The sequence below is a fragment of the Cyprinus carpio genome, chromosome B18 (assembly GCF_018340385.1).
Source record: "Cyprinus carpio isolate SPL01 chromosome B18, ASM1834038v1, whole genome shotgun sequence".
Lineage (NCBI taxonomy): Eukaryota > Metazoa > Chordata > Actinopteri > Cypriniformes > Cyprinidae > Cyprinus > Cyprinus carpio.
Genome location: NC_056614.1, coordinates 27,594,942 through 27,615,544, shown reverse-complemented (window position 1 = coordinate 27,615,544; position 20,603 = coordinate 27,594,942). Strand labels below are relative to the sequence as shown.

Genomic DNA, 20,603 nt, shown 5'->3' with positions numbered 1-20,603 from the left:
TGAAAATTTAGTTTTAGTCGGTGTAGATGAACTACTGTAATCCCAGCTGAAAGCAAACCTTGGGCCAAAAAAAAAAAATATATTAATAATAATAATAATAATAATAATAATAATAATAAAAATAAATAAAATAAATCGCAGCGTTATATGTAAGATGAGTCAGTCTCTGTCCATCACTGAAAACACACCTGTCACAACAACCTGATGCCCCATTGTGATTCTGTTCCTTATATTTCTGTTCTGAAGGCCTAATGAGAGGAATATTTGCCACATGGAGTTCTAGAAAATTACTTTAGGCATGCAGGATAAGCATCTGAATGTAAATTTACAGACGGTAAAATGGCTCAAATGACTCAAATAGAGCACATTATTTAAATCTGCAGGAGTAACATTATCATGTTATCATCAGCTGAAAACAATCAATGTTTTACGTTACAATTTCTAATAAAGTTATCAACAGACTTTTTCAACTGCCAAAGCCAATTTCATTCACATTAAATTAATGAGTGCTATAAGTTATAGGTAAGAGAATATTTGCATGGTAAGAATATGTAGAATAACAGTTAGAAGTTTGTTACATTTTGTCAAGCCAACAAACTGAAAAAAAAAAAAAACAGACAGTAATAATGCTAGAAATAAAAACAAACAAAGTCACACAAAAAAAAAAAAAAAGAAAGACAGACAAAGTTACATAAAATCCAGCACAGACAAAGTTATTACAGTGACTAATTGTGTAATATTAGCATCCTGCTGCTGCAACAATAATATTCATCTTCATTTCCATTACAGAAGTACTTATTTAAAGCACCACAAATGTGCCATGTAAACACTGCGGTTTATTAGTTTGAAGGAAGCTTTGTGTTAAAAATACTCCATTATTCCTGAATTTCATCATAAAATGCAGAATTTCCACTTTCATTCATATTTAATTCTATATATTCTCTCAAATACGTTAATTAGAATGGAAAGTATTAAAAATTACTGTTTTGATAAAACAAGGAACAAGCCTCAAGCAAATCATGAAAAAATTTTCAACATTAAACATAATCAGATTGCATAAATAGCACTGTTTAAAAGTGTGAAACTCAACAGTCACACATTACCAAACCAAATCAATCAAACAAAAGTTCATTTTCTTGGCCATTAAGAGGTGAATCTCACCAAAAACACATCGGTGTGATATAAATAATTAAAATCCAGCACAAATGAAAGGCTGTAGAACAAATACTATCATGCTGTATAATTACTAAAAAATAAAAAATAAATAATTACATTTTAGGTTGAAAAAAATAATGTTGCAATGGATTTTTAAATATTAATGGTCCTAAAACAAAAACTATTTATTTATTCATACCCAGAGTGGCTTAGACATTTTCTTGTATAACTTAAACAAGCTTACCAAAGTATCTCAATATGGACCCTTTTTTGAGTTCCCAAAAAAGCAATTCTCTTCAAGACAAGGCCCAGAGGAAGCAAAAAGGCACCATGCTGTGAAGATATAGAAACCACAGAAGCTTTTCTCCGTCCATATGTATGGGCTCTGGCTTTCTGAAGCTTTGTGAAGTAGTTAAGTGCACTGCATGGGCTGTTTTTGGGGAAATGTGGTCAGACATTAAAGGTCTTCACACTGTTGCTTTTTGACTGAGGCATAGTCGTTAAATTGATTCTTCCAGTCAAAAATCCAGCGGTGGAATGAGAAAAACTGAGACTTCCACTGAAACTCCACTTCATCAATACTCACTACAGCACAGAGAGAGAGAGAGAGAGAGAGAGAGAGAGAGAGAGAGAGAGAGAGAGAGAGAGAGAGAGAGAGAGAGAGAGAGAGAGAGAGAGAGGAGAGAGAGAGAGAGAGGAGAAGTGAAGTCATATAAACACAAAAAAAAATAAAGAGAGAGAGAGAGAGAGAGAATAAGGCAGGTTAAATTTGAGATGGATATTGGATTTATCATACTGCAAATGAGAAGTGAAGTCATTTCAACACAAGAAACATTCAGGAGGCCTAAATACAACCTGCATGACCATCTGAGTTTGTGCAGTGGTGCATGCGTGCATTATGGTAATAACAGCCCTAATGACAAAAGTGATAAATTGCTTTACATTTTTCTCATCTTGAAGCCATATATTCAACTTCGATCGAGCAGAACAAAAACCTCAATCAAATATTCAAAGCTCTGCTCAATGTTTTGGCCTGTTTACAATATGCAGAACCTGTCTTTAATACTGGAAACCCAAAATAATGTTGGAAATATTCCCTGATGGTGGATATTTATCTCCTAGGTACACGTTAAAGTCATCAAAAATAGTTGTATGACAAAACAAGACTGTACATGTACAATTTTTTGGTGCATTTTGACAAATGTCATTTCGCATTTGAAATGCAATGCTTGTGTTCAGCAGCATGCAACATTTTAGGTGAACTATTCCCTTAAAGACCAACTTCTCTGAACAGCATACCAAAATAATCAATACCCAGAAGAATGAATTGTAAATTGCACAACCTTGCTAATTAAAAAAAAAATAAAAAACAAAAAATCCAAGTTAATAGCTAGTTACCTGCTGTACACATATTCATGGAAATTCTATGTTAAAATTATATTTGCATAATTTTCTAATCTTATTGTCAGAGCATGCAGCGCTGCTATTTTAGCTCCCTTTCTTTCAAGCACAAGTGCCATAGTTGAAAGAAAATAGTTGAGAATAGAGACTCACGGCTTGCATGGCAACAGATTGTCACTTGATCCATGCCACAGAAGAGAGTGAGAGAGCGGAACAGGGCAGAATAATCATGTACTTTATTTAGAATGAAATCAAGTGAGAGAACTTTACAACTTCTCACAATCATGAAAAGCTCCTCATGAGAGAATCACTAGAAAATCAGGGACAAGCACTTTTGTCAACAAATCTCTCCAACAATTTCTATTTAATATTAAAAAAAAGGAATCAACAAACAAGTCATCCCCATTATACAGTAACTTTTCAACTCTAACTTTAAACAATCACAGAATCCAGTAAAACTGCTGCTAACACTCAATGACATACATGCTGTTGTTTAACCTTCAAAATGATGTCACTTCACTTCCCAGAAACTGGCTTTTGTTAGTTAAAGGGATTTTACAAAAGATGAGAGAATGGAAATTGATTTAGACACAGCAAAAAATAAACTGAGCATGAATTAAAACGATTAAATGATCTGTTCAACATTTTCATTAAACCCATGTCCACTTATTTCTAAAACTGTACATTCAATATTCTATTAATATTCTATTCTACATCTATTATATGCTGAATTGTATGAACGAACCAAATAGCGGGTTTGAAATACCAGCATTTTCAGCCTGCTATATTGCTACATATTGCTAATATCTTAGTTCCTGGGGTGGTTGTCTTTGAAATAAGTTCATGATGTCAACTTGGTTCAGATACCATAAATCACTGTTTACCTTACAGACTAGAGTTTGGTATAAAAGTAGGGGCCAAATGGAGTTTATCATCTCGACATGACCCCACTCACATGCACTTCAGCAAATCAGCTACTACGACTGGATGCTGCTTCGCTAATTAATATTCATGAGTCAAGCTGATAAGGTTTCTTCGTTCCTATGTCCTCACTTAATAAAATAAATAAATAAATAAATAAAAACTTGTTTGTACGCAAGCATAGCAGCCTCAAAAGAGTAGGCACGTCTGCAAATCCTCCGGGAACGGCTTTGCCGTCACAAGCGCCAAAGAGACTGCACACTGCCCGCAGTGACGATAATTCAATTTGCGCATATGTGCATTTGTATGCGTAGTCACTGGCGCCTGACCTCCAGTACATAAACAAGACAAGGCTTTCTCTGGCAGCTCTCTGTACATTTCTTCACCTAGACTCAAATCAGAATCGATTCATTCCATTTCAGTGTCAAATTCAATTCTGCTCCCTACGGTTGCACTACCTGGAACTCCAATTCTCTTCCGTTTTCTACCACCGATAATACTGACAGCCAGAACTCCGGGAGTTTCCAGACGCTACACTATTGAGCATCACCTTGCAAAGACCTCCAGAAAGCCGATTAAAAGCATCAGTCTATATTCATTGCTTAAATCAGTAATGACAGCTGTGAAGACAGCCCAAGGTTTACAAGATGATTTTAAGTGTTCCAAAAGCTGTTTAAATATACAAACGCACAAGCGACCAATTCCAGTACATAATGCCGTGACTTGCTCTCCCACCTTATGTTTAGTAATGCACTTAAAAGCTCACATCTCTCACCGCAGGGCTAGAAACAAACCACAAGCTACATGTTTAGTTGAAAAAGGTTTAAATGAGCAAGGAACAACAGCAAAATGCTCTTTTCAAACTGTTTTCATGGAAAAAAGTGATTTTTCTTTCTCACTTTGGAATGTGATGTCACAAAAAGGCATATGTTTAGTTGCAGGTGCCTGAATAACTTTAGACTCAATCACTTTTATTCTTAGTTTCTCTTCAAATAGCTTCCACTTTTAGCAAAGTCCTCAATAACAAATAGAATATCAAACCTAATTCACCTGAAAACATTCTGATGGTGGGATACATGTATAATGGATAAAATGAATCCACGGCCAAGACTGAAGCATTCAAAGCCATTCACGCTTAATTTAAATTGATGGCTTTTTTACATAGCATCATTTCTGCAACATATTTCTCCATTACACACATCCATGTGTCCTTATGAATACATTCTGAACGGGTTTAACAAGTACATTACTTGCTATTCACGGTAGGGACAAAACAGCTTTTGAGGAAAGTGTACATTTCAATTTCAATCTCAAGTTCCTGGATTCCAGGCCAAATTGTGCAACTCATTTTATTTTGTCATTCCGATCTCTAAATAACAAAAGACATTCCTATTTAACTCGAGTAGCACAGCTCGGTTCATACAAGCTGAAACGTTATAAGTGATGCTTGCTAAGGGAACTTGTCCTGCATTTTTATGCTTCAGACATTATGTTCTACTACTTTTCAGGCACAAGGTCTATACCTTAAGAATGACAAAACGGGCAAAAAAAGGGCTATTTTGACTTTGATTAATATCTAGCAACGGACTACAAACAACTCAGAAGACCTTAGCCAGCTCAAAACTACGACCAGCTCAAACAGGGAAGCATGATGCTAGCAACACCAAGGTCATAGGTTTGATTCCCAGGGATGGCATGAACTGACAAAGGTTTATTATGAATGCAATGCAAGTCACTTTGGATAAAACAGATTTGCAGTGCATTTTTATAGTCAAATTTAAGGCTTTTTAAAACCTGAAGAAATAAAAATAAATACTGTAAATTAGGGTTGTGAATATTTTCAAAGATTTTGTTGATAATAGTTTAGATTATATTTTGCTGAGTGTGTTTTTCTGCTGGTACAATGATAAAGAAATTTGCAGCAGTGACAGAAATTAACTTTTTTATTAAAGGGACAATAGCTGCCACCTTAAACTGACCGATTGAAAAAAAAAAGAGCATTTTTCTATACTTATTAGATGTATGCATCACTTATGTAAAACTCCTAACATTCAAATTAAATTCAACTGGAATAATAACACAGTGTATGGCTGCTACCAACTCAATGAAATCAACAAAACCTTTGCATTGCAGAGGTGACACATAAGCGGCATCAGAAGTTATGTAATATATTTATGTTGCATTTACAATCACATAAATAATGCTATGAGATTGTCTTTTGATTCAATATTTAAATATAAAATCATTTCGAATTTTAACTTTAATTAAAAAGGTACTTTAAAAATCAAACGAAAACCACCAGTGGGTGGCAGCAAGTCACTGTCTCATTGAGTGAGCTGAGTGAGTCATTCATTCAAATGATTTGTTCAAACTGCAAAACGAAATACGCAAGCGACTGTCTTTAAGTATGGGTCACTGAATTACCTGGTAACCTGATTGGTTCAAAACACATTCATTCGAATCATGAATCACTGCGTATTGTTCGGAGACTCAATTTTGCTTTGGTTTTATTTTGAAATTTTTGTTGTCAAAATAAAGAAAAAAAAAAAAAACATTAACAAAATTGTGTTATACGTAACTCACAATGTTAACTTACGGTTTATTAAACTGTTGTATAAAATAAATAGCACATTTGCAATCGTGCTGATACTTAAAAAAATAATAATAATAATAATAACTACATCATATGATACACATATAAGACAAAAGGTGTGTTCGACTTAATGCAGTGCTCCACATTATTCGGTGTATGAAAAATAAAAATAAAAATCCAAATGTAAATAATTGCAGTGCCTTTGAAACGCTAAACCACCCCCAGTCCTACATTAAGCTCCACTGACCAGGCAGAGCTGGAGAGACAAGCAGAAGCAAGTGATGATTTTCTTTGTTTGTGAGGTCTGAGTGGACAGCTGTTCTCATTCTGTGACTCTCACCTGTGACATACTGCAGTTTTGGCAGGAAACTGTCCCAGAACTTGCACTGCTTGGCTCGAAGCATCCGGAGTGTTTGTGACAGGCCAGTGTTAAGCGTGACATACTGCTGATGTTCCAGCGTGAATGGCGGCCAATCCGCTCCCTCCACACTCGGATCCCTGAAACGTCAAGCAAGGAAATCAACCAAAAGGTCAGTTTATGAATGGCGCCAAGATCCATCAATACATTTGTGCCCCAAAACAACTCAAGCCGAAAAAAATCAATGCAATGACTCAATAGCTACGACGTTTACATGCTCTTGTAAAGAACACCTTGCAGTCCTTTGCAACAAGAGGCTTTGAATCTTAATGCACAATCCCAGCAAAGTCTTCATAACAAGCTATTTAAGGAATCACACTCAATACTTTTCATAAGCGAATCAGCCCATTTCAGGAAAAGATTAATTTCAGCGTGTTCTATTGTGATCTTGTTTACTAATCATGTTCATTGATGTATTAGCATAGTGATGTTCCCCTGCAGCGTGAAGAGTGTATGAAGTGTTAATTGAAATAAACTAAGCTTGCTCACAGCCACAAGAAAGGCTGTCTCTGCTTCTCCATAATTTATGCCAAACAAATGAGGATGCTAATCAACACTAGCCTGCCAGCAACACCAAGAGTTTTTTTTTTTTTTTTTTTTTACACATTAACTGAAAAAGTGTGAGTAGATGAAAGCCAGTCTCATAAAGATATTATGGATTAAACAACTTCTCCAAATCTGCACTGGTTTATATTTTTCTCAGCTATAAATATAAACAATCCCCCTCAGTGTTTTTAGTAAATATATACAAGTGCATAAAACAGTCTTGTAAACACAAATGTGAGTATAATATTCTCTGTATTAAAGAAATTATAGTTCAGCCAAAAACGAAAATTTGTCATTCATACACCATACAAAGGTATTTTTTTTTTGTTTGTTTTTTTTCCTGTGAAAAGCAAATAGGCAGAATGTTTACACTGCTTAGCACCATAAAGGTCATACATGTGTTGTATGCCATAAGTCATATGATGCTACGTCAAATAATGTTTTTATGTGTTGAACAAACATTCACACTTCAGTTAGAAGGCATGCAACAACCAACTTTGTTTCACATCATTGACGCCAAACTGCGTCAAAAAGACGCATTTGAATATATGCAACACAAATGAGATTTGACATCAGCTACAGGGGGCAAGGCTTGTAATGAATTACAACTTCCTTTTGTGCTCCACAAATATTTTACCTTTAGTTAATCAAAGGGGCAGTACCTTTAAAAGGGCATCTTTGTAACTTATTTACCCCTAAAATGTTCATAGTAGTACATAAAGTTTACACATTACTACTAGGGCTGCACGATTAATCGAATGTGACTGTCATGCTTACTTGTCAGCAAAGCCACTTCTGTGATTAGTAGTAAATCTCTAACACGTGCTTTCAGATGGAGCAGCATTTACTACACAGAGCCATAGTTCAATAACAAGCTACGCAAAATCGTGTTCATAATTGCAGATGATTTAATGGTGTAATTATGAAATTGAAGAGATCGTTCTGCGATTATGAAAGCTGTTTGCGTAGCTTGTCAGTGAACTACGGCTCTGTGAAGTAAATGTTGTTCTGTCTGAAAGCACGTAAAAATACCAAATTTTATAAACAGGTTTTTACATCAAACTCACTTCATAAGGTCTGTCAAGTGTTTAAAAAAAATCCTTCTGTGAGATGATGTGGCTTCTTACACAGAATAAGGCACACAACAGATTTTATAGCATTCTAAGCAGTGATAAAGACTATGTTGATTAGCATTGCATTATTATATTCTTTATTATAATGAAAAAATATAAGACAAACTCAGATAAACAATATATTTTCGTAGTCGTGTGATTATTAGTCACGTTGAAACAGTGAAAGCAGTTAAATCTTCTGTTTATTCAGCAACCGCTATAGGCATTTTCTGGGTTTCTTCTGCGAGGCGTAATTGGAGTTTCACTGCAAGAGTGCCCTCTGGCGTTCGGATGGAGATTTACTGCTGATCACAAAACCGTACTTCACTGAAAGATACGCAAGACAATCGCAGCTTCAGCCTAATCGCGATTTATTGCCTTTGTGATTTAATTTCGATTAATCGTGCAGCCCTAATTACTACTCTTAAGTACTAATATGCATCTTGTATGGGTTGATAAAATACAAAGTTGTCCCGAGTAACAAGATGTTGTACCATTTTTGCACTTTTTTTCTTCACAGTGCAGAATGTATTTGAAACTAAATTAAAGTGAGTAAATGACAGTATGTTCATGTTTGGGCGAATCTGGATAGAAAATAATCTCATGAAGTAGGTGTGGTGCCAGATTTACACTTACCCACTTCTAGCAAAGTTGCTCCAGTGCTCCATGATCCTCCTGCTCAGGGATTCCTCCTCCTTTGAGAATCCAAAGACCTGGTTCAAAGGAATCCCAAAAACAAACGGGATCTCATCCACCCACACAACACACATCCACAAACTCCAGCGATTGAAAAAGAAGAAAAAATTAAAAATGAAAAAATTCTCAACACAACCACTCTCAACATATCTACGGGCAAAATCCAGTAAGGGGCATGAGAAATAGCGGTCGCCTATCAACCAGCCTAGGGCCTCTCTGTTTTTTGGCTTGCTCTGCTCATCTGTCCAATCAGTATACTGAAGTACAGCCGCCTCTCTGGCTATGTCACTAAAACCAGGGAGGCCCAAGGATACACCTGCGAGGAACTGGTCTCGATTGATAAGACTCTGGTTATGGATGCCAAATCCAGGTGCACCATAAACAAGGAAGTATGTCCCTTCATCCCTGTTCAATCCCAAAAAAAGTTCTGTTTTTAGAAAATGCCCCGACTGTATTAAGACACTTGGCATGTCTACGAGAAATTCTCCATCCACTGTTGGTGGAAAAGGGACACTTATTATCTCGGGATCAGGAATGACTTCAAATTGAAGACTGACTATCTTCTCAGGTTCAACTGCCCTTAAGCAAGCCTCCAATTCATCAGCAGATGGTCCAAGCGGTCAGTTCAGAAGCCGAGCCAGAGCCAAGGAACGATTCCAGGCCTGAGCTGGCTCCACTGCCGCCCACACAGCATTGGGACTACCACTCTGGAGAATTGCGCGGGTGAATAGTCCATGGCTGCCTTGTGAAAGCAAATGGTGTCCCACAGAGCCAGCACCAGCACTCTCCCCAAACAAGGTTACAGAAGATGGATCACCCCCAAATGCGGCAATGTTCCTTGACACCCAGCTGAGAGCCAGGCGCTGGTCAAATAGACCAGCATTACCTTTAAAGCGCTCACTTTCTGGTAGAGAAAGGAAGCCCAATGCTCCTACTCTGTAGTTCATGGACAACACCACCACTTGTTGCGAATGGCTGAGGAAACGGCCATCGTACACGTCCAGGGATGCTGTACCTGTGGAAAAGCCTCCACCATAGATCCACACCATTACTGGGGCTAAGGGTTTGGCTCGGTTCTGAAGGTCAGTTGAAGGAGTCCAAACATTGAGGTACAGGCAGTCTTCGCTAATTCTGGTGTTGGGATTCCACATCTCAGCTCCAGGGAATCCTGAGTACAATGTATCTGGATCCTGAAAGCATGAATTGGAGTACCGAGTGGCATCTCGTATACCGTTCCATGCCTCAGCAGGCTCTGGTTGTCTGAAGCGAAGCTGGTCCAATGGAGGCTTTGCATAGGGGATCCCAAGGAAGGCCGCCACATACTCCGAACCACCCGGCAAAGGAAGCCTTAGTCCTCTGACTTTGCCTTTGTCAGTGGAGACGATCAGTTCATCTTGCCCTGCTGCCAGTTGTAAGAACAACAGAGCCAGAATTTGCAAAGTAGTTTTGATGTCAATGCCCATTATGATATCTTCAAGGCTGATGAATAAAAAGAGATTAATATAAGCTTCATCAATCAAAACAAGTCATGTTCTGTTTGGGGTTTCAGAGAACCTAGATCATATTAACAGGTATAAGTCTGCTGTGTTTTGATGAGATCAGAGGAACTTATTGAAAGAATAAGAGGTAAAATTAACAGTTAATTTCAAATGACCTTTATTAATTGCCATTGAAATCTCTGGGACCCCAAACATAAAAACAGCAAAGTCAATCACTACAGAGCATCAGGGTTAACAAAGAATGACATCATAATAATATATTATATATACACACACACACATAAACATATATACATATATATACATATAGTTTTTTTTTTTTTTTTTTTTTTTTCCTAAAGGCTGGTTCTCCCCTGTGACAAAACAGCATATTGTAACATAACACGGCTACACAAGTAAGGCAGGAGCCAGCAGAGACAGTCAGACAGCTATTAATGACACCTCGGTTTCAGCTTACTCCAGATGGAGAGGAAAGCTCAGACAATCAAAATGCTCTCTATGACTCACTCAGTATGATGAGACACCCACCAACCCCTACAACCCTTCTCGTTTTCGAGATTACTCAGCTCCAAGTGCAAAAAAAAAAAAAAAAAACAGATTTCTAAAATTAGACATCCTGATTGCTTGATGTGATAGTGGGTAAATCCTGCTTGATTAATATGGCCTGCCTGCACTAGACAGATTGACCCAGAAGACTGAGCTCCTACATTATTGAGAACTACTTTCCTTAATTTGAATACTTTTATTGTCATTGCACGATTTGTGCAACGCGATTCAGTTTGCAACTCAAAAAATAAATAAAATAAATACAAAGAAATATTTATAAATACCTCAAACAGTACACCACAGAAAAAAAAGAAGAAAGAAAGAAAGAAAAGTAAGTTTCTTAAGCAGAAAATGCACCATACAGAGCATCTTCAAGAGTGACAGGAAAGCTTAAGGGTTGGCACATTGGGACTGACAATGTGGTAAATTAACTTGTAAGTGTTTGCTTCCTCAAAATCTCTTTACGGTGGTGAGAATTTTTACTTCTGCCTCTTCTTTGATGTTGTGATGAAAGGAGATGCTCCTAATCTCAAATACAAATACTAAAAATCACAACTTTCCTCAAATCTTGTAGAAAGCAAACAATAATGAGCGTCTGAAAATGGAGAGTAGAATGTAAATTGTTTTTAATGTAAATTAATTGTAAAAGTTAATTGTCATAGACTGGTAAACATCATTCAGAAAATAAGTATTTTTCTGATGATTTCTAAAGTAATTCTCTCAGACAACAGTATAAAAGCTCTCTCCTGAGCTGTACCTTTACTAATATGTAACATTTGGGTACTAATATGTACAATTTAGGCACTAATATGCACCCTTTAGGGGTAAATATGGTACAAAGGTGTACTTTTTGAGAAGTTACTGCCGCAATGACAGCTTTTGTACTTTCCTTTCTGATAGTGTAAACTATTATGGGTTGTTTACCAAAACAAGGCCACTTCTAAGTCTACAAGGTAATCTCTTCTTCTTCTTCTTCTTCGCCAGGTGAAAATTAAAAGTCTGATGGCTTACAAAAGTAACAGCACTCTCTTCAGCAAGCTGCATGATCTGCGGTATTGTATGTTTACACATCCATTAAGTTTCCATTAAGGGGAGCTCACCCAGGATGCCAGGTGTTGTTGTTGAGCCCTTTGGAGGTGTTGTGGGCCTATCAACGAAACACCAAGGAAGAAGGGTGAATATTCAAACAAGGATAAATATTCACAAGTTCGAGTTTTAGAGAAAGCTCTCAATTATAAATATTCACAATAATAATATGCACCACTAATTATTCGATTTTACTGGTAGATTAAAGGGTTACTCCACCCCAAAATTAAAATTTTGTCATTAATCACTTACCCCCATGTCGTTCCAAACGCGTAAAAGCTTTGTTCGTCTACGGAACACAATTTTGGATGGAAATCGGCTGTTTCTACGTGTTTTTAGCTTTGATTTGAAAGAAAACAGTGCATCCTTGTCGAGCGGATGATAAAGAAGTGCATACGGTGATATGGAGAGACACAGAGAAGAACCTTGACAAAGGAATTGTTGAATAAAGTCATTATTTTTGTTTTCTTCGCTTACAAAAAGTGTTCCCTTCGCTTCATATAATCCAGATTGCATGTCTGATAGCAGATGGAGTATTCTGATGATGACTTTCATACCTTTTATGGACCTTGACACTGTTATTTACTTGGCAGTCTATGGGACAGTCACAGGCCTCCCGGTTTTCATCCAAAATATCTTAAATTGTGTTCCGGAACGACATGGGGGTAAGTGATTAATGACAAAATTTTCATTTTGGGGTGGAGTATCCCTTAAAGTCAGCAATACTTTGATTAATGTCTTAATGATAATTGTACATATTAGATTACCCTAATTTATAAATCAAAGTAAACAATAGGGGTTTGCTGTAGGAGCTTTGTCACTAATGAGGAGCCAGACTGAACAAAAGGACAAAGGACTACGTCTCAATTTAGTCAGAATATGTTAGTTTTGCAATTTAATGCCTGACTGATGAAACAAATCAAACAAAAAGCATATGCAATAAAGAATTCATTAGAGACCTTGGCAAGAAATGGCACCTTTTCAATCAACATTTAGAAGATAATGAATTTACTGACAGACAGATAGACAGACAGATAATATATATATATATATATATATATATATATATATATATATATATATATAAATAAATCTGAGGAGAAAAGGACTAAAGAAAGACCAATAAATAAATCTGAGGAGAAAAGGACTAAAGAAAGACCACAAGGGGTCAACCCACAAAAAGCATGAGAAAGCTTGTGAGAGATATATCAGTGAGTGAACTAATGACGGTTTTATTCATCCGACAGCAGCATCATAACACTGGCGCCAGGTTCATGTAAATGGCATGTTTAATGTCAGGAGATCCCTGAAGATTCACAGCACTTTATCCGACCGACAATGCAGAAAGACAACAGCAAATCTCTTGTGTCTGCAGGTTGAATTGAGAAGATAAGACTCTCACCTTCTCTTTTTCGTTTTGTCCCTTTAGACCAAGCCTTCAGACAAGTTTGTTTTCCTCTTCACTCATATCTTTGTCTTATCTTAGACACACATTTTTTGGAACCTTTGTCTAAGAGAAATCAGACACTTGGGTTGAGTTGTCAAAAACCTCTGAAGCAGATCTCAATGAGACCCAAGAGGACGGCATTTGGGACTTTCGTTGCAGTTCTTAGGACAAGCACCATACCTTTGTAAAGGCCAATCCGAACATTTGGCTTAAAGTCAACATGAAATGGCATTCAAAACCCATTTTACTTCAATAATGTGATTTTCAAGTGAAACAGGACAAGAATAAATAATGTAAGACTGTTTTACTCTATGCCTGATTGGATAATGAGAAATGTGCATTCCATAACAGAAAAGATCATTTAGTGCACCAGATTAGAAATGTATATTAAGAAAGTATACATGTATACCTATAACGTTTGTAAACTAAAAAAGCAGTTTAGCTTTATTACCAGAGGTAGACAGTAACAAAGTACATTCACTTGATTACTGTACTTAATTACACTTTTTGAGCATCAATACTTTACTTGAGTATTATTATTATTTTTTTTTGGAAACGTATGACTTTAACTTTACTATATTTTAAGACAAATATCATACTTTTCACTCCACTACATTTCGATCAAGGCACTCAAAGTAGATAACCATTACTATGTAGCAGCTTTGAAAGTCAGTTTTATATAAGTAATGGACTTTTGTACTTTGTCCACTTCTGTTTATTATTTTATATGATAATGATGGTTTAAAAACAACATCATACTGGGCAGGAATCCATCAGTCTACATGTTTTCCTCCAAAATCGATATCAGTTCAGCAAGGGCTGCGGAAGACTCAAAATATCCACCCACATGAACAATTCTTCAACAGACAGAGGGTTTTACCGAACGCTTTTAATAAAGGAAACCCCCTATAATATTTCCCAGCACTGAACATCGCAACTGTGACATCTGCCTTTAGTAATAATAGTTCATGGCGTCATACCTACGTCTGTTTGTGACTCTCCCACAGTCCCTCATCATAAAGTCGCCCCCCTACCAGCACTCTCAGAAAGGCCTGCCAAACAAGCCCTCAGATCTGTGCTGGACAGTTTGGAATAAGATCTAGCACATTCTACATTCTGACTCACTCCATCTCCCATTATTCATCGAGATCAGAATGAGGAAGACAAACTTCCTGGGTGAGTCAGAAGAGCATGATGGGAATTATCGGAGGAATGATGCTCTACTGTTTCCCTCTTGAGATTTGTAACCTTTTAAGGAAAACATACAGATATGTGAATATAATACCTATGGTGGTTTACTTATTTACTACAAGACAAATATTGATATGTATATGAATGATAAACCAATAATTACAGTCAATAACACACTCACTGGCCACTTTATTAGGTACACCTTGCTAGTTCCGGGTTGGACCTCCTTTTGCCTTCAGAACTGCCTTAATTGTTTGTGGCACAGATTCAACAAGGTGTTGGAAACATTCCTCAGAGATTTTGGTCCATATTGACATGATAGCATCACGCAGGTGCTGCAGATTTGTCGGCTGCACATCCCCGTTCCACCACATCCCAAAGCGGCTCTATTGGATTGAGATCTGGTGACTGTGGAGGCCATTTGAGTAAATTGAACTCATTTTTATGTTCAAGAAACCAGTCTGAGATGATTTGAGCTTTGTGACAAGGTGCATTATCCTGCTGGAAGTAGCCATCAGAAGATGGGCACACTGAAGTCATAAAGGGATGGACATGGTCAGCAACAATACTCAGGTAGGCTGTGGCATTTAAATGAACCTCAGTTGGTTCTCAGTTTTCTTGGCCCAAAGTGTGCCAAGAAAATATCCCCCACAACATTACACCATCACCACCAGCCTGAACCATTGAGACAAGGCAGGATGAATCCATGCTTTCATGTTCTTTACACCAAATTCTGACCCTACCATCTGAATGTCGCAGCAGAAATCGAGACTCATCAGACCAGGCAACGTTTTTCCAATCTTGTATTGTCCAATTTTGGTGAGTCTGTGCGAATTGTAGCCTCTGTTTCCTGTTCTTAGCTGACAGGAGCGGCACCCGGTGTGGTCTTCTGATACTGTAGCCCATCTGCTTTGGGGTTTGACGTGTTGTGCGTTCAGAGATGGTATTCTGCATATCTTGGTTATAACGAGTGGTTATTTGAGTTACTGTTGCCTTTCTATCATCTCTAACCAGTCTGCCCATTCTACTCTGACATCAACAAGGCATTTTTGTCCACACAACTGCCACTCATTGGATATTTTCTCTTTTTCGGACCGTTCTCTGTAAACCCTTGAGATGGTTGTGTGTGAAAATCCCAGTAGATCAGCAGTTTTTGAAGCAGTTTTTGACCAGCCCGTCTGTTACCAACAACCATTTCACGTTCAAAGTCACTTAATTCCCTTTCTTCCCCATTCTGATGCTCAGTTTGAACTTCAAGTCATCTTCACCACATCTAGATGCCTAAATGCACTGAGTTGCTGCCATGTGATTGGCTGATTAGCAATTTGTGTTACCAAGCAGTTGAACAGGTGTACCTCATAAAGTGGCCAGTGAGCATATATATCACTGATGAGCATAAGTGACTTTCAAAACACAAAGTGTTGTGTGATGTAAAAGATGTCAAAACAGACATTATTTGATTGTCAAATTATTTTATCAATACTAGCAACTCAAACGCTCCACACAAACCTTACAGGAACTTCTTGTTTACAGAAAACTTCAATGGCAGCTACATACCCACTGATTTGTCGGGATCGATACTCTGCACTCCTCTGGACACACACTGCTCCCTGTGCCAGCGTTTACAATGGGCCCATTAGACAGTGTGCTGTCGGATACTGCTGCTTCTGCCAGTCAGCCCACAAACACAGCCATAAAACATCCAACGTGCCACATTTATGACTCAAATGCTGCCAGATGTATATATACACAATCTGAGACTCTCTACCACTAAAAAACTGATTGGATTTCATAAAAGTGTAGCTGAAGGAGGACTGTAACTCTTAGAAGACTGGAAAAAAAGGGCAAAAAGAGTTCAATGTTTGTTAAATAACTCTGTGGAAATCGCTTAGGGCTGATGCAGTAATTATTTGATAATTGAGAAATGTCTGAATATAACAGGAAACATCTGTTGCCCTTAAAGGACTGTGTAAGATAACTGCAATGTAAGATGTTTAGTTTTTTAGATAATGGCTTGCTCAGCATAAAATGAAGAGAAACAGAGAGAGATAACATGAGCTGTGTGCTTTAAAAAATAAGAGCTCTGAAAATGTATTTGTGCATGTATGCCATGACTCTCTCCAGCCTTAATACAGAGTTTTCCTCTGTGAAAAGACTGCAAATGATTTTATTGATCAAAGGGGAGGGGCTGATGTACTACAGTTTTCATTATTTATCAGTTATTTTAAGGAGATGAATGCAGGGATGTTGGACTGTCAGCATGGTAAAACTTTTCTGAAAATTTGAGTGCATAAATTAATCCTCTCTGGAGCACAGTCACGATAGTTATCAAAGCACTCTATAACAAATTCAACACCTTCAACAATATCTTTCAATATTATAATGTACACACTGCATCAGATCATGCTGCTAAAAACATAACTCTAAAATGTGTATAATATTCAAAATGTAGACACGCTATAACCTGCAATATGATTTTTTTTTTTTTTTTTTTTACATAATTTAAAATGTATTTTCATATGAATAGCATTGTTGTTATTGTTAACTACAACAAACTATTAAATTGTTTTTAAAGCTGAAATAAAATATTAGATGAAAACCTTAAATTTGACAAATGTTGTCTTGGAAACTAACTGAAATAAGTTGAAGCTGAAGTACTAAAATGATTAAACAAAAATGAAATAAAGCTAAAAATACAAAACGCACATTAAATTACTAAAATAAAAATATTCATAAATACTTAGTATATAAATAATACTACAACAACTGTTGAACAAAATGAATAGAAAAAGAAAAGATCACCAGAAATCGCAGATCAGAATCAAACTGTTAAACTGTTAATGTAACAGCGCTGACGATATTTAATTTAAAACATATTAGGCTAAATGCAATCAAATATATCTATCAATTCAATATGAGTTTCTATGAAGCTAAATGGATTCATACTGTAAACATCTGCACATCTCTAATGCAGTTCATTTGTATAACGCTTGTGTGTTTTAGATGTCGCTGATGATGTGTTTCAGTGTCAATGTAAACTAAATGTGGCTTTTACCAAAGTGGAATTTTATATATGATCAGTTTACCAGCTAGACAAGAACCACCAGCTTCAACCAGAACAAATCAGCTTGCCTTGGACCAGAATGAACCTGGTTTATATATAAAAATAAATAAATAAAAACACTACAACAAGAGTGGCACTTTCAGGTCTCATGACTCACAGTGTCCTGACCTGGCCTGACACACTGCCCTTACTAACGCATCAGAAAGTGCTACTGCAATGCCTCACAGGTCTAAAGGGGCCAAACCTGGGCACGACATACACTCTATTAGCATACTATTATCTATTCAGAGCAGGAAGTGTGGGCAGGCCGGCAATTAAGCTATGATACGAGAGAACTTCAGCCACAGCATGTGATCTGACCTAATCTCTGGTTTCGTTTGCAGGGCGTCCTCCAGACTCAATGATTTACAACGAAGAGCTGGTAATGAGGAGCTGGACCATGTAATCAGAGCTCTTGAGGGACATGAGAGAAATACAAATGTAATTCGCAAATCCACATGGACGACAGTGGCAGATGCCACACAGCCAAGTCTTTACTGAAGCCACACTGTGCTGCAGTTGCACCTTACTGATCTCCTCTGATTAACTGGGATGAAATTCAATAAAGGCTGTGAGGAAAGTAAACTTTAAACTAGCTAAACTTCCCCCCGTCAACAAGCTTGCCCCACCTCCCCCCAAATTTGGAAGCACATCACACCAAACAATAATGGGTGAAATGTGCAGTTTGTCCTGTGAACTAGATGGAAAAAAACAATAGACACCATTACAAAATTCGAATGGTTTTACTGGTTATAATTGGAATTATATTGGTTTTACTGGAAACTGAAATGGACCCTGTTGGTCTCTACTGGTAACTGATTGCTTTCTATTGGAGGCTTGTTAAAACCAATAAATCCTAATGGAATATGTTCCAAAATACACTACAGAAAACCATTTTTTAAGGTTTTAATGGTTAAAAGTTAATGGTTTGTAATGTTTGTAATGTTATTTGTGATGGTTTTATTGTTTGTTTGTTTGTTTTAGTAGGGACATAGGCTAAGCCTATCTCAGTTATACAGTGGTATTGTGGCTGCTTTGTGTCACATTACAAGCATAAGAGCACCTCCTCAAAAAAATGATGCCCCTGACACTACAATACAAAATTATTTGTCAAACTGCGCTGATACATGACGGTAGGGCTGCACAATTAATCGAATTTCTAATCGCGATTACAATTATGGATGCCACAATTGCATAATCATTCAAAGCGGCGAATTAATCGTTCAAAGTCCACTTATGTTATTCTGCATGCTTAAGATATGTTTTTCTTCTTTCCATATGTTATCTAAAGGGTTTTCCATTGTTTTATTTTTAGTATAACAATACCATTCATATTTTTACTTTTGAGTGGTTTTTCAGTTAGTGTTTTTAGCTTGTTTATTTTCATATAAAAATATGGCATGAAGTTGTGTCAAACAATTGTATAAACATCATTCAATGTAAATTGTGATAATCTCAATTAATTATTGCAATTACAATTTAAAGGGAATGATCGACGATTTTGATTTTTGTCATACTCGTGCAGCCATACATGACATTGAAAATGACTGAATCAAAAGCACCCTCAGTTAAAGCTGAATGAATGGCATTTTATTGAATATCTGGCAAACTATCCAGTGCGGACATATCTGTTGATTTATTAAATCAGAGGTGTTTAGGTTAGAATCCACTCACCGTTGCTATGGCGCAAAGAACGCTCCATCCAAATCACTGAGGGTGCTTCTTAAATTAATGAGGGTGCTATAACATATACATAAACATACATATATATGTATATATGTATATATGTATGTATGTGTATATGTGTGTGTGTGTGTAGGTGTAGGTGTAGGTGTGTGTGTGTGTGTGTGTGTGTGTGTGTGTGTGTGTGTGTGTGTGTGTGTGTGTGTTACAGCACCCTCAATAATTTAAGAAACACCTTCAGTGATTTGATTCTGGTGCCGGGCCTGGTGTGGGAACATTTTGACATTTTGATAAGGCCAGCAGAATCAGATAACAGTCTTAAAATAGCCTGTCAAGGAAATGATGACAGAGAATCAAGAGACGCACGTCAGTGAAACAAACGCTACATCCATGAACGCGGTGTCGCGTAAAAACGCCATGCGCAACTTTGGACCAACTCTACGAAAACCGAACCAAAGCCTAAAATCCAGCAAGACTGAAACACAGTCCACTAAAATCACCCGAATAGCATGTAAACAAACTTCCTCACAAATCCGCCATTTAAGATGCAGAGACAAATGACACAACCGCCAAAACGCGTCCACGAGCTTGGAAACGGAGACGCTTTCCAGGCATAAAGAAACAGTTCTTACCCTGTCAGATGGTGATTCCCTGTCTCTTCTTCCAGGAGATGTGTTTTAGGTTTTCGCGGTTTACTGCCGGCGTCTGATCCACCTCTTGCGCGCAGTGCGCTCGGCGCGTCCAACTTCAAACCTCGCGAGGTTTGGAGATGTCTGGATGAGAGATGGGACAGGCATTTATTTACATGCATTTAAAGGGTTCAGAGGGTTGTGTCCCATGCAATTCACAAATGGGGAACAAAAAGAGCATGAATCGTTGCATAAATCAAAACCAATCAAAGCGGGCACTTGCCATTATGAATTTCCATTTTAAACTAATAACCGAGGATACTGATGACGATAAGTCAATCACATAAGGAGGCCACTAATAGGGTTTTGCTTGCGTAGTTCCTGTTTTCATGTTTTGTTTGTTTGCATGTGCCCCTAGCTGCAGTATATAAGTTAAAAGCTATGATTTCAGCTGAATTCGTTTTATGTTTGGGGCTCATATCTGAGTCACTGGCTAGTGGGCAACTGTGCTGTTGTTCATAGTAGCCCAGAGTAAATGGCTTAGATTTTCCTGCCATGTTTGGGATGGGGGGATGGG

General features: G+C 37.3%; 1 protein-coding gene across 1 annotated transcript; it reads right to left on the bottom strand.

The window, feature by feature from the left end:
* Positions 1–660: 660 nt before the first annotated feature.
* LOC109109741 (cholinesterase-like) lies at positions 661–20,173 on the bottom strand. Its single transcript, XM_042744652.1, is given in 4 exon segments — positions 661–1,740; positions 6,411–6,568; positions 8,783–10,321; positions 20,030–20,173. Coding segments are annotated over 3 exon segments (1,809 nt in total). The 5' UTR covers positions 10,306–10,321; positions 20,030–20,173; the 3' UTR covers positions 661–1,612.
* Between the last annotated feature and the right edge of the window lie 430 nt (positions 20,174–20,603).